The 14,966-nt window shown below is 36.0% G+C and overlaps 1 protein-coding gene across 1 annotated transcript in view; it reads right to left on the bottom strand.

The window, feature by feature from the left end:
* Positions 1–1,238: 1,238 nt before the first annotated feature.
* LOC129255408 (inhibitor of growth protein 3-like) overlaps positions 1,239–14,966 on the bottom strand; it is a 50,465-nt gene continuing 36,737 nt past the window's right edge. The window contains exons 5-8 of the mRNA XM_064097567.1: positions 14,758–14,854; positions 12,188–12,244; positions 10,786–11,036; positions 1,239–7,394 (exon numbers count right to left, since the gene is read on the bottom strand). Of these exons, the coding sequence (XP_063953637.1) occupies positions 7,227–7,394; positions 10,786–11,036; positions 12,188–12,244; positions 14,758–14,854 (573 nt within the window). The 3' untranslated portion in view covers positions 1,239–7,226. The remainder of the gene's footprint in view (positions 7,395–10,785; positions 11,037–12,187; positions 12,245–14,757; positions 14,855–14,966) is intronic.

Raw genomic sequence — 14,966 nt, 5'->3', positions numbered from 1 at the left:
TTCATAAACTTTATAACTTTGAAAGTTATGACAGCAATTTAATAATTACCCCCAACTTGGCCAAAGTTTATTGACCTTAAAGGACAAGTCCACCCCAACAAAAAATTGATTTGAAAAAAGGGAGAAAAATCCAACAAGCAAAACACTGAAAATTTCATCAAAATCGGATGTAAAATAAGAAAGTTATGACATTTTAAAGTTTCGCTTAATTTCACAAAACAGTTATATGGACATCCTGGTCGGTATGCAAAGTGGCAGACTGATGACGTCACCCACTCACTATTTCTTTTGTATTTTATTATATGAAATATTATAATTTTCTCCTCCGTGTCATGTGAAACAAAGTTTCATTTCTCCCTGAACATGTGGAATTACCATTATCTTAACAGTTTATGGTTAAGTTAAGTTGGTCCTTTTTGTCAAATCTGTAAAAATTGAAATATTGTATAATTCAAACAATAAAAAACAAAAGAAATAGTGAGTGATGGACATCAGCGACTCTCTCATTTGCATATCGCTGAGTTGAGCATTTAACCGTTTTGTGAAAAATAAGCGAAACTTAAAAATGTCATAACTTTCTTATTTTACATCCGATTTCGATGAAATTTGCAGCATTATGTTTGTTTGATTTTTCTCTATCAATTCAAATCAACAATTTTCTGGGGTGGACTTGACCTTTAAATGACCTTTGACCTTGTTCATGTGACCTGAAACTCGCACAGGATGTTCAGTGATACTTGATTGCTCTTAAGTCCAAGTTTTAATAACTAGACCAATAAACTTTCAAAGTTAAGATGGTAATTCAACAAATACCCCAACTTGGCCAAAGTTCTTTGACCTTAAATGACCTGATGTTCAGAATTCTTGATTACTCTTATGTCCAAGTTTCATGAATCAGATCCATATACTTTTTAAGTTATGATGACATTTCAAAAACTTAACCTTAGGTTAAGATTTCAATATTGACTCCCCAACATGGTCTAAGTTCATTGACCCTAAATGACCTCTGACCTTGGTCATGTGACCTAAAACTTGGGCAGGATGTTTAGTAATACTTGATTAACCTTCAAGTTTCATGAACTAGGTCTATATACTTTCTAAATTATGCTGTCATTTCAAAAACTTAACCTTTGGTTAAGATTTGATGTTGACGCTGCCGCCGCCGTCGAAAAAGTGACGCCTATAGTCTCACTCTGCTATGTAAGTGAGACAAAAATAAAATGATTCTTCTTTTTTTTGGCTTTAGTATCTAAAAAATATTTTCTTTCCAACAATTACGTTTTTTGTAATTTTGGATGGATAAATCAATAGAAATGAAATCTGATTTTTTTTTCTGAAAATTAAGTTTGCTGTGAAAGAGGCCTACATGTATAATGGCTTTTTCATTAAAAAAAATTATATTTACAGACGTAGGATTTAATTTTATTGTATTTCATCCTGTCAAAATTTATCCACAACAATTTAAGAGGCAAAATATTTTTTTTTATATTATAAAGAGAACTTACAAATAATTGTTTCATTTTTAAAGTAACGTTTGACATGGAATGAATAGATGTCAGATTCCAAGATGGCTGCTCACATGAAAATGGTTGATTTCAAGTGACGTTTTGGATAATTTTTTTTCTTTATTTGTATTCCAGTCATTTTAATTTTTCACTTGGAACAAATTGCAACAGAAGTTATTCCAATGCAGAACATTTCTTTGAGGTCCATAGAAGACTACTAATAGTCCCCCCAAAATCCGATGGGAAAGTGTTTTAATTTGCATATACCATGGACCTATTACAACTGGACATTCAACGAATCCCCTCCTTTAGGCCTAAGATCATCGCCGCTAATCCTTTTATAAACACAGTGCTGGCAGCTGACGCCCATCAAGCCGATCGTAAAACACGCTATCACTGATGGACATCAGAAATCAATTGTGCGCTGCTCCTACACAATGCGATGTTGTTCGTTCACTTCCAAAAGCAGCACACAAATCAGCGAACGTTAGCGCTATGAAAATGATTTCAGATACAAGAAAACAGGCATGCATAAACATATTTTACGTACATCGCTAACAACCGCTCACAAAATGCATTGAAATCAACGTAGAGATCAGAATATCTACAGCAAAAAAGCAGTAAAAAATTGACAGAGAAATGTGCAGAAAGACAGTAAAAACACATCTTTTTAAGACAATATTGATGTCGAGAGTCACGCTTACCTTCGGGCAGAAGTTGATTTTCATTTTGGCATAAAATTCCAAAGGATTGGCAAAATTTAATAAGATTTTTTGTGATGATCAGACAACAATTGCACAATATTGACTGCGTGAAATAATGTATTGAAAACCGGAAATAAATTGCGCAATGCATTCTAGGTAATGTAGGTAATGACCGTCTCTGGTCGAAAGAGGGCCAGTGATCGATCGGTGACCGTCATAGGCCGAAAGGAGATTGTGTAAACAATCGCCCTGTACGGACGTCGAAAAAACAGCGTAAAGAGAAAGTTAAATGTATGACAGCAATTTTGACAGCTGGAAACAGGTGGTGGTCATAAAATGCTCTCATTGAATGTCCAGTTGTAATAGGTCTATGCATTAACATAATGGTTAGTTTTGGTCATATTCACTCATTTAGTTTACATAGCAGACGACGCTAGTGTATACTATGTACTCAGACCTGATTGCAAATCAAATCAATGCCGAACTCAACACTACTATAAATATTGGTTTTCTTAAAACTATAGCTATATTATAAATATCAGTAAGCAAATATTTATACTACAAGAACATTGTTATACTATTAACATTAAAAGTATAAATTTGTTTCTGTTTGGACTGTAGTAATTGTTTAAAATGAAAGGGTCTGGGCACGGAAACTATCATATGCTAGTCACGTGACGTTGTACACCTAAATGTGACATTTTCTGCCTGCTCGATCTCAGAGTTCAAGAGAAAAATGAAATGTAGCCATTGGACCTGTCACATACTACTATACTATTATCATACTACCAAAGTCACCCACCACTTTTCCGAATTTTGCCAATTGATGGGAAAATTTGTCAAATTGGAGCCCTGAAGAGGGAAGGCGTCAATGTGCTAATAATTTTTTATATGTAGCTGATATAAAAAGGCCTTCTCTTTCATCTCCAAGTGGTTTTAAAAAATAGTAAAATAAAACTAGAAATTTGATGTGTCCAAAGAACACAGATGCCCCCGCTTCACGCGATCAGATATTCATTCAATATGATTGAACTTAATATCGTGCAGGAACCTACACACACCAATAATTTTGTTAATCTGTTGATTATTCCCTAAATTACTGTTCAGAAACCAATATGCATATATGAGCTGTGACCTTCGACCTGCGGACTTCGCAATCGAACTTAGCCTGTATTTTGCTGTCATCTACCTAAAAACACCAGAATTCTTTGAAATCTGTTGCATATCTATAATGAGCTGTTACCTTTGACCTTTGACCTGTGGATTCCAATTTCAAACTTAGTCTGCATTTTGGCGTCATCTTCCCAGACACCAAACATTTTAAAAATATGTTGAATATTTCATAAGTTATCATGTGGAAACCAACTCACATAGTTAATGAGCTGTGACCTTTGACCTGCAGACTCTGATTTCAAACTTAATCCGTATTTTGGTGTCATTTATCTACACACCAAAATTTTTTAAAATCTGTTGAATATTTCATAAGCTATCATGCAGAAAGCAACTTGCATATTCAATGAGCTGTGACCTTTGACCTGCAGACTCCGAATTCGAACTTAGCCTGTATTTAGGTGTCATCTACCTACACGCCAAAATTTTTTAAATCTGTTGAATATTTCATAAGTTATCATGCGGAAACGTACTTGCATATTTAATGAGCTGTGACCTTTGTTTGACCTGCGGACTCCGAATTCGAAGTTAGCCTGTATTTTGGTGTCATCTACCTACACACACTCAAATTTTTAAAAATCTGTTGAATATTTCATAAGTTATCTTGCGGAAACAAACTCGCATATTTAATGAGCTGTGACCTTTGACCTGCGGACTCCGAATTTGAACTTAGCCTGTATTTTGGTGTCATCTACCTACACACAATTTTTTTTTAATCCATTAAATATTTTTCAAGTTATTGCGCGGAAACCAAGGGGGGACGGACGGACAGGGGCAACGCTTAATGCCCCCTCCGGAATTCGTCTGCGGGGGGCATAAAAAGTGACTTTACTCTATAGCAGAAATGCCTTTTTCCCCAATGGTGGCTCAAAATTGACTTATTTTCTAATAATTAGGCAAAATAAGCAAAAACGTGGGTTGACTACAGCAGCCCCTGAATTAGTAGTGTCGATGTGCCAGCAGTTTTCTACATGTAGCTGATAGACGAAACCTATTATTTCATCTTTACGTGGTTTCCAAAAATAAAAGGGCTTTTTCTATACAGCAGAAAATGCCTTTTTGCCTCAATGGGGGGTCAAACACTGCGATTTTTTTTTTTCAATAAAGAGGGAAAATAGGCAAAAGGGTAGGGAGACTTCGGCAACCCCTGAGGGGGTAGGCTTTGCTGTGCCAGCACTTCTTTATATGTAGCAGATAGAGGAAATCTACATTTTTTAAATCTCGAAGTGGTTACAAAACAATGAGAGCGGGTTGCTATAAAACAGAAACATCATTTTGCCTCAATGTGGACTTCAAATTGGCAGATTTTCCCATAAATTGGCAAAATACGGAAAAGGGGTGGGTGACTTCAGCAAACCCCTGAGGGGGTAGGCTTTGCTGTGCCAGCACTTTTATATGTGCTGATAATACCTCTTAACATGCAAAGAAAGTTAATGAGAGGTTATCTCAGGCCAGACTAGCTGGACAACAACATATCCCGCCAGCGGTACGTAACAGGTGTTTTACAAGGAGGGGGGGCCTGGTCAGGCGAATTCCTTTGCCGTGGTGGAGATATGTTGCGATGCCAAATATGGTATTTGTTCGGATATCACAAGGAGGCGTGGCTAAAAAATGCTACGTCGCGTTAGCTGACATGGTAATTTCGGGAGGGGGCAAAATCCAAATTCTAATAAGTTAGCATTCTTCTTCGTGGAGTCGATTGGAGAGCATCTTTCATCTCAATTCACCTGTTTTGTGCAACATACTTCCTGTATTTTTTCCTGTTTTAAAAATTTCTTGTAACGGACTCTGTGTCAGTGACATATAGACGCTTTCGCTGTTTTGTGATCTTTTTGGTTATCGTTTTAAACCATTCATACAGCTCTTAAAGAATGCTTCGCAGTTGAAAATCTATTTTTTCATCCCCATGTGCTTACAAAACAATGAAAGTGGTTAACTGCAAAGGGGAAAAGCCTTTTGCCTCAATGGAGCTAAAAAATTGTAGGATTTGCTGTGCCATCACTTCTATATATGTAACTGATAGCGAAAAGCCCACTCCTTTGCCTCCAAGTGAGTTCAAGATAAGAAAAGTTGTTTTTTTCTGTAGCAAAAACACCATTTTGTCACAAAGGGGGTTCCCAAAAAGCAATATTTTAATAGTTAAGCTCTGGATAAAGGGGGTACCTTCAATAGGCTCTTGCGGAACTATGCTTTAAGGTGCCTGAATGTAATTGCATGCAGAGCAATGCTTCCTCTAACTTTTCCAAGAGATTTCATCAACAGAAAAGCCGACATACCCATCTAAGTAATATACACCTTTCTATCGCTACGCACATGTATTTCTGCGTGTTAGTCACACCAACAAAGGCGAGGCAAGAACGATTTAATCTATTGTACTCTCTTTAACGTCATGCCAGCGATCGCGTTGTAATCGATAACAATAGTGTACTTAGACACGGAGGTTAGTTTTTGGTGTCATTTTATCGCAATATCGAGTAATACATTCGGAGGTATTTGCCCTTTATATAAGCAAGTTAATACATTAATACTGCCATGAAGCGTATCAATATTCTCGTTGATATATTCCCTTTTGTGTCGAATGCTGATATTTTGCATTAGTTGTTGATGTTAATGATAAAACAGAGAGATATCAATGCACATGCCAATTTTTTTACCAATAACATGGAATTTTGGGTATAAATTCTCACATTTTTCAAAAAAATATTGACTGGACAGTCCAGAAAATGGTTGCAATCGATTTCTAATATCTAAATAATAGTGAAATACGTATTCATTTAACATTTTCCCTATTGTCTGTGCAAAAAATATGAAAAAATATTAAGGATAAGGCATATCAATAATTGATTTTGGCAGCCATTTGGCAGCCATCTTGGATGTGAGCCTTTCCCCTATTCGGATAGTTTGGGACTTTTTGTATTTTGTACTAGGGACCTCACAGAAATGCATTGTGGTGAAAAAAAAAATGCTGTTGCAATTTGTTCCAAGTTTGGCCAAATTTTGTGCTAAAATGACTGGGCTATTGTGGAACTTAATATGATAATCAACTGTCACAAAATAAGAAAATATTGACAGGTGATCAAATTCATTTGCATTTTCATGACAGGATGTAAGTAGAACGACCCAAAGACCAAACCATTATTTGTCCCCACATGCTCACATTGGTGTTAGATTTAGACTTGCAAATGCAAATCTTCCGTCTTTTTTGGATGGACATATCACATAGTTCAACTTCATTTTCCATTCAAATTAGAAATATTTATTAGTGACTTATACATTCTTAATTCATTTCAAAGCAGTAAAAGAATTAAGGGAATATTTGGTAGTCTTTAAGTAGTTATGTGTAAATGGTCATTTAAACGTCAGTTAAATGTTTTGACTCGGGCCTAATGGAAACAGCATGGGTACATCAATTTTCTTCTCTGAGCTTGTCTTCAATGAATGATAGTCGCCATTATTTGATGCATGCTTCTTTGCTGCAGTGGGCACAAACAATTTGCAGTTGATTGTGAAGTTACTTGCATTTTTGAGACAGTGCAAAGTGCATTTGGGGCACCAAATAATGCATGATATAGTAAACTTCTTTGCGAGAAGCAAAATAAATATCAGCAATTTTGGACAGGAAAGTGAGGAGGCACTACATGCTAATCCTGGTTTTGACTTCATTGATTATGGTTCGGAAACCAATTTTTGTTCAAATATATGTTTTTTTTTTACTGTGTTGAAATTTCTAAGACTGATGTCAGACTTTGCTTTAAACCAAAAATCCATTAGAATCCTGAATGTGTAATACCCTGTATCAATCCATTTAACTTGTAACTAATCTTCATTTATAAGATGGTTGGAAGTCTTACTTCTTGATTCTATGTCGACTAGATTTAGTGCTAGAAGATGAGGATGGTGCTCCCTCTGCTGTTGAAGTGTTTCCATAAGTGAAGTCTCTACCTAATGAGTAACCACCAGACTTGATAGCTTCGTAGCTTGCCTTCAAACTTGCTGTTCTCCTTCCTGGCTGCATCTGATAACAAAGTTATAAGAAGCATTACAAAAGAGGTAGTTAAACATGACTGACCAATTTTCATTTCAATATTTCAATTTAAGTCAAGCATTTCAAAATATAAATTCATGGATCTATATTAGACTTTACCACATCCTAAGTGAAAAGTGAAGAGGCAAGCATGCACTACTAGTTTTAAACTTCAAATCCTTTGATCTTGGCCATCGTTATCCCAAAAGAAATGTGATAGCTCTCAGTAGAGTGGGGGTTTCAGATTTCAGTGACCCAGATTTGATTATCAATCGGTGCACGAGGCAAGTTTGGTAAGGCATTTATCCTCATTACTAGGTCCCTTGGTGAGGACCTTAAGCCTTCTGTCCTCTGGTTGGTAGCTTACAATCATTCATGCTTTCTTAGCTATCAGTTTTAAAAAATCATCACTTTTAGTCATTATTCTATTATTTTATCTTACATTCCTGTTTGCATGTTGATGGTTTTTATTTCATCTATTGTAACAAACTTTATTTTTGTTTTAAGGTCATAGAGAGCTTATAGGGTCTGGTAATGTAGACTATGTGAAAATCATGTGTCTGGGGTATGAGAATTAACAAAAATGAGCAAATACACATTCTGTTCTATGAACATGTTGGAGTTGTCATAGATCCTTTTGATTAATTAATTGTTAGAAAAGTTGTTTAACAAGTTAAGCATATTCCAGTTGTTATATTTGGGAAAACAGGTCGATTAGCAAATTATTGCAGCTATTGTAGTTATTTTAGTAACTGTTTTATCAAAGTTTTATCAAATACTAAAAAAAAAAAAAAATCAATAGCAAGTAGGAGTGTTTTAAGGCTTGCTCACTGCACATAATCCACCCATTCCTTTCACAGGTTTCATTTTGCTCTGTACACTGATTAGTCTTTGAGAAATTAAAGGTAAAGGTCAGACTTTACTACACTCTGACCTATGTTATTTGGAGTGATATAACATGCAACTGCTTGGTGAATGGAACAAATGTTGGTGAATGAATGGTCCATGGATATTCGATTGACTGAAGTGAGACTTGATAGGTGAAAACAATCAACGGATGATTGGAGAAACCAGGCAAGATTTGACAGTTGGTGATGGTTGGTAACCAGCCTTTTCCATTTATAATCTACCATCAACAGTCATACATTTTGACCGAGCAGACGGTCAGGCACAGTAGCATCCTGACAAGAAAACTGTGGCAGCTTAAAGTTGGATCTAAGGCCGTCACACTATATAAATGATTTTAAACTTTTTATAATATGCATGCAATATCTATGAACAATGTAAAACATGCACAATTCTGCCTTTGGGTTGATATGTCATGTTCTTTTAATAAAACCATTACTGAATTGAATTTTAATTTAATTAATATCCAATCCATATATATATATATATATATATTTATGTTGTCAATTGTTCTTTTTTCTTGTATAATCTTTCTCAGAATCTAGTTATTATCTAATTTTAGTACGTGTCATATTTAAATATAATGTACATAATTCATGTATCTATGTTTCACTTAACTTCTGCCAACTTTGCCTTTACTCTTTCCTTCTCTGCTCATTGGCTAATTCTTTCCCGCCTTTTTAGGGGTAGCACTAATACCAATTCATGTACCCCCTTTAGGGATTTTTTAGTACTTTGATGTGCACCACTACACTTTTATTGTTAGCTAGAAAGTCCAGTGACTCGTGACACTGGCACTAGCAGGGACATTCCTACTGTTTGTTATTAGATGAGGATACTTGAACCTGCAGAAGAAAGTTTGCTTTTGAGATATAGAATACTTCTGCAGGGACTTCCCTTCATGTAATATACAGTAGGCTGAAGATGTTGAAGCAAATGCAAATGTAGAGTTCTGACCGAGACTGTTTTTTTCCCTCAGAACCAGTCTAAAGTCATTCCAATTTTACCTAATGCATGACGATGCCAGGATAAAATCAAGTAGATTCTTGAGATTTCTTTCGAGTCTGATATCAGTAGAGCCCTCAGTAGATTGCCTCTTGTTTGATGATCCCACTCCTGACACCATTGAAAGGGTTCGCGCCGACGACCACACAACACTGACACGAGGGCTGAGGTTTTGTGAATTGTTTAATTGACCAACCAAAAGCAGCCTCGGTCAGAACACTACATCTGCATTTGCTTTCAACATCTTCAGCCTACTGTATATTTAACATGAAGGGAAGACCTAGTGCCTGAGCTTATGCTATCCAGCTCCTGGGTAGGCTGCTCGCAGCTTCTACCCGACTCCGGTTAATGAGAGGTCCGCTGCGCTGCGCTCCTGCTGCTTTGTCACTTAAGTCAAATTGCAACGCGCTGGCCGGCTAACATTAATTACATCGCATCTTAATTGACTCACCTTGTTTATGCTTTTTCACAATTTATTCATCCTGTATGAAGTTGCAGAATAACGCGATCCAAAACTCTCGATCAAAAGATGGCAGTTTCTGCAAGTGCAACTGATTAGTGCATACACTGTACCGTCCCAGCGCAGCTCACAGAAACTTTCCCGTGGCATGCATGCAGCGCGTACCAGTCATGACTAGCTCAGCTAGCTAGCGCGTCGCACAGCTCGCGAATCGAGGGGGGGGTCAAAAAACGTTTAGTTCATTTTTTTCCCTAGGGAAAAAATGGTCTATGCGTGAAGTCAGCAAGGAAAATTAACTATTTCATGGCAAACGTTTTTCCTAGTAAAACTATTCTTTTTCGACTTGTGTACACTCTCAATTCGACAATCTTAAGTAAGGGATATAAATATATATATATATATATACATAAAGTACTATTTGAAATTGTTGTCAGTCTGTCTAGTTAACAGGGGGATGTAAAATTGCAACCTGCAAACATAATGTCCGAGATCGTTTGAACTAATGATGCATCAAACATGAACACGCGTTCTCTCCTCCTGAATTATTTCATGAACTAAGTCAATGAGAGCCAGCAAAACAAAAATATTAGCTTTGAAAGAGACAAATAGTAATATGTGTTACCAACACAAAGCTTGGACTGACAAATAAAATTTGTATCATGTTAGCATGAAATAATCATTGTTTTGTCAACAATTTTGGACAGATCTCTTCTATCTTTAGAATTACAGTACCTGACATACAAAGTGGTTTGGTTTTTATGCTATTTGAGTTTTGCATATAACTTTTCCCTAAGCTTGATTATGAGAAATTCAACTGACAAGAGATAACATCTTTGCAAACTTGGGTCTGAAAATTGTTTGATTTAGGCAATAATTTGACTAATGAAATATCGACTTGTGCAGAATTAAGGTTAACAAACTTAACATGCATAAACATATTCAGCCATCTTTATTCTGTAAAATCAGGATAATACATTTTGGCCTGTCATCACAGTTACAATAAGAACTTACATGTAATGTATTTGATACAGCTTGTGCTGCAGCCATTGCTATTGCGCTTGATGAACCCACATTATCCAAGCTGTATGGTAAGGATGGTTGAGAGTTGCCTTCTCTTGAATTCACCAATGTATTGCTATTACTACTAAGATTACTACTTCTTGCTGGTGTAATGTCCTGCACTGCATTGGTTGCCAAGGTGGATAGGATCTTGTCTGCATTTACCCGTTTGTCTACATGGTTATCATGGGATACCTTTCTCTCTGTTGAAAAAAAAATACCATAGTCAAAATAGTAATAAACAAAATATGACACATTCAGAATGAAATACTTCAAATCGTGTAAGATAGTTATAATAAAGTGTGGGCAATTATCCAGCAAATAACATAATTATATTGTAAAAAGTAGAACGCCTCTGGCAGTCTCGCCTGTATTACGCGATTTGATATAGCAGCAGTGCTGACTTTAAAATTATTCACAAAAGAAAACATTGATATAATAGAATACTATGTCCACTGACCCAAAATGGCCTTTGATTACGACCATGTGACCTAAGACATGTGCAAAACATACTTGATAACCCTTATGTCTATGTTTCATGAACTTAATGTGTAGTTCCATTAACTTTCGAAGTTATGATGCCAATTCAACAAATACCCCTAACACAGCCAAAGTTCATTGACCTTAAATGATCTTTGATCATGGTCATGTGACCTGAAAGGCACACAAGATATTCAGGGATACATGGTTACTGTTGTGTCCTAAATGACCTTTGACCTAGTTGTGTGACCTAAAAATCAAGCAAGTTCAGTAATACTTGATTACCCACATGTCCAAGTTTCATGAACTAAGTCCATATACTTTTTAAGTTATGAAGACATTTAAAAAACTTAACCTTGGTTGAGATTTCAATGTTGACAACACCATCGCCATAAAAAAAGCGGCGCCTAGAGCCTTGCTCTACAATGCAGGCAAGACAGAAACTGAAATTCAATATTTTGTTTGAAGTAAATCTGCAGTGTCAAAATTTGTATTTTAGTAGTGTCAACTTTTGTTCCAAGTCGAAACTGGTATCAGTATTCATATTTTAATATTTTCTCCATGTTCTTTTCAAGAAAAATGATATATAGACAATATTCTATTTTAGATATAAAGTGTTTCTTGGACTTTGAATAAAATGGGGGCTATTGACCACCAGACATCAATGGCAACTGTGCACTAGTAGATTCTTTTGTGCCCTATCAAATAAGAGCTAATATTTGAAATAATTCATTGACAGGTTGGAATCTATCTGTTGAAGAAGTTAATGATAAAATAACCAATGCATCATCCCCTTTACAAGTGAGTATTCATTATCTCCTACATTCTTACTAGGGAATATAAAATGACATTCAAAGTTCATCACTTTACTTACTATCAGATTTGGCTGAACCCGACTTCATCTGTTGTGAACTATCTAATTCTAAAGATCCTGTATAAAAGAGGGGAAATCTTTAGTCATATTATATAAATAGTGTACAAACTGTTGTACAACATACTGGATTATATGTTAACAAATGTAAAATTATCCTGAGTGAAGGTTTCTTTCACTGAGGCCGAGGTGAAATAGACCGACATGAGGGATAATTTTATATTTGGAGTTCATATAGTCCAGTAATAGTGTATGATAGAAAGTTCACAATTTATTATAGTAAATTGTACAACGCCTACTAAGCTTGTACACAAGCAAATGGGAGGCTGAATGTAAAACATTTGTACTGTTGCACACGTACCATCCATAATGTAAAGTTGCACAAGTCAGGAAAAGGTGACATCACTATAAAAATTGAGATTCAATGCATTGCATGTGCTTAGTAAATCGTACGTGCAGGACTGACTGGCTAAATGCGCATTGCCATTAATCGATATTCTCCCCATTCATTTAACTCGAGTTTTACCCTCCAAAAATCGAATTGAAGGGAGGTCACGTGGTACCATGTGGTACAAATCTAGCCAATCACAGCTTGTATTTTACTACCATTTACTATATGTATGTATGTATTTATTTTTATAAGAGGTAGATTAATTACAGAAATGTAATAGAAATTAAGATTAAGTATAGATATTACATGACAAGAGTGTCGCTAAGGCAAGCATATAATATGCCCACGTGTAATGCGGAAAATGGAGTTACATGTATTGGTCAAGCAGGTGGAAGGTGGCAACTTCACCTTTGACCTTCTGACCTCAAAATTAAAAAAATTCTTGGGATCAGTACTAGTATCATACACTCCAAATGATATGAGCCTAGGTTAAGTTAAACTGAAGTTATCATGTTTACAAGGACTTCAGAAGGGTGAGATGAAAGCATGCCACTGTGACCTTGACCTTTGACCTCTTGACTTCAAAATCAATAGGCTTTCTAGGATCCATGCTAGTATCATACACAACAAATTATATGAGCCTAGAATAAGTTAAACTGACGTTATCACATTTACAAGGACTGCAGAAGGTAAGATGAAAACATGTCACTGTGACCTTACCCTTTGACCATTTGATCTACATTGGTTGTAAATTCTGTATACATGTACGTTTGAAAAGCAGGCCATTTGGCTTGAACGGGACAACCCTGTCTTTTTAAAGATAATATGAATAAATAATGCCTCTGGCGGTCTCACCTGCATCACGCGTTTCAATATAGCAGCAGTGCTGACTTTGAAAACTACTATAAAATAATTATTCACAAAAAACACTATTCATATGATACAATACTACGTTCATTGATACTTGACCTTGATCATGTGACCTAAAACTCGTCAGTGATACTTGATTACCCCTATATCCACATACTTTGAAAGTTATGACAGCAATCTAAATTACCTCTAAAATGGCCAAAGTTCAATGACCTTAAATGACCTTGACTTTGGTCATGCGACCTGAAACTCGCATGAGATGTTCAGTGATACTTGAGGACTCTTATGTCCAAGTTTTATGAACTAGACCAATATACTTACAGAGTTATGATGGTAATTCAACAAATACCCCCCAACATTGCCAAAGTCGATTGACCTTTGACCTTGGTCATGTGACATGAAACTCACACAAGATGTTCAGTGATGCTTGGTTACTCATATGTCCACGTTTTATGGACTAGATCCATAAACTTTCAAAGTTATGATGGTAATTCAACAGATACCCCCATTATGGCCAAAGTTCATTGACCTTTGACGTTGGTCATGTGACCTGAAATTTGCACAGGATGTTCAGTGATACTTGATTACTATTATGTCCAAGTTTCATGAATCAGATCCATAGACTTTCAAAGTTATGATGGTAATTCAACAGATACCCCCAATTTGGCCAAAGTTCATTGACCCTTAATGACCTTTGACCTTGGTCATGTGACGTGAAACTCAAGCAGGATGTTCAGTAATACTTGATTAACCTTGTGTCCAAGTTTCATGAACTAGGTCCATATATTTTCTAAGTTATGATGACATTTCAAAAACTTAACCTTAGGTTAAGATTTGGTGTTGAAGCCGCCTCCGCTGTCGCCGTCGGGAAAAGCGGCGCCTATAGTCTCACTCTGCTTCGCAGGTGAGACAATAAAATCAATAATGTTCAATTACATTACATTTGCAGACAAGAGTGTCACTAGGGCGAGCACATGATATGCCCGCCGGTAACACGAAAAATTGAGTTATTGGTCAATCAAAAAAAGTGAAAGGTGGTATCCAGTAGGTAAGATGCACGCACAACTTGCCTAATTCTTTTCTGCTTGCAGATACCTTGATGCGTGCTAGAAAATCCCTGCATCCAGCAGACCCATATAGCTTAAATGGATAGGTGTGACAGGTTTTTTAATAATTTTTTTATTTCATTGCTTATGCCTACATTCAAATTGGAAACCGTCAAAATTCTGTCATTTAACTCATAAAGTAATACTTTCACTATTATTGGAAAGACAAAATGAATTAAGTATAATGAAATTAACAGAGTACTTACTTCTCTCAAGAATCTCTGTAATACCTGCATGATCTGCTTCAAGTTCCATCTTGAACCTACTTACTTCTTGATCAAGTTTTCGTAAATATCTTTCCACCTGTGATTAACAAAGTCATGAAGAAAAGGGAAGGTAGAAAATTAGCAGCAAATCAAAAGTAATTTCTTTTTACAAAAACACTTCCCTGTATAGCTAGATAAAATTTAATATG

This window comes from Lytechinus pictus, chromosome 3 (assembly GCF_037042905.1).
Source record: "Lytechinus pictus isolate F3 Inbred chromosome 3, Lp3.0, whole genome shotgun sequence".
NCBI lineage: Eukaryota > Metazoa > Echinodermata > Echinoidea > Temnopleuroida > Toxopneustidae > Lytechinus > Lytechinus pictus.
Note: the sequence above shows the minus strand (reverse complement) of the source record. Positions and strands in the feature narration are given on the sequence as shown.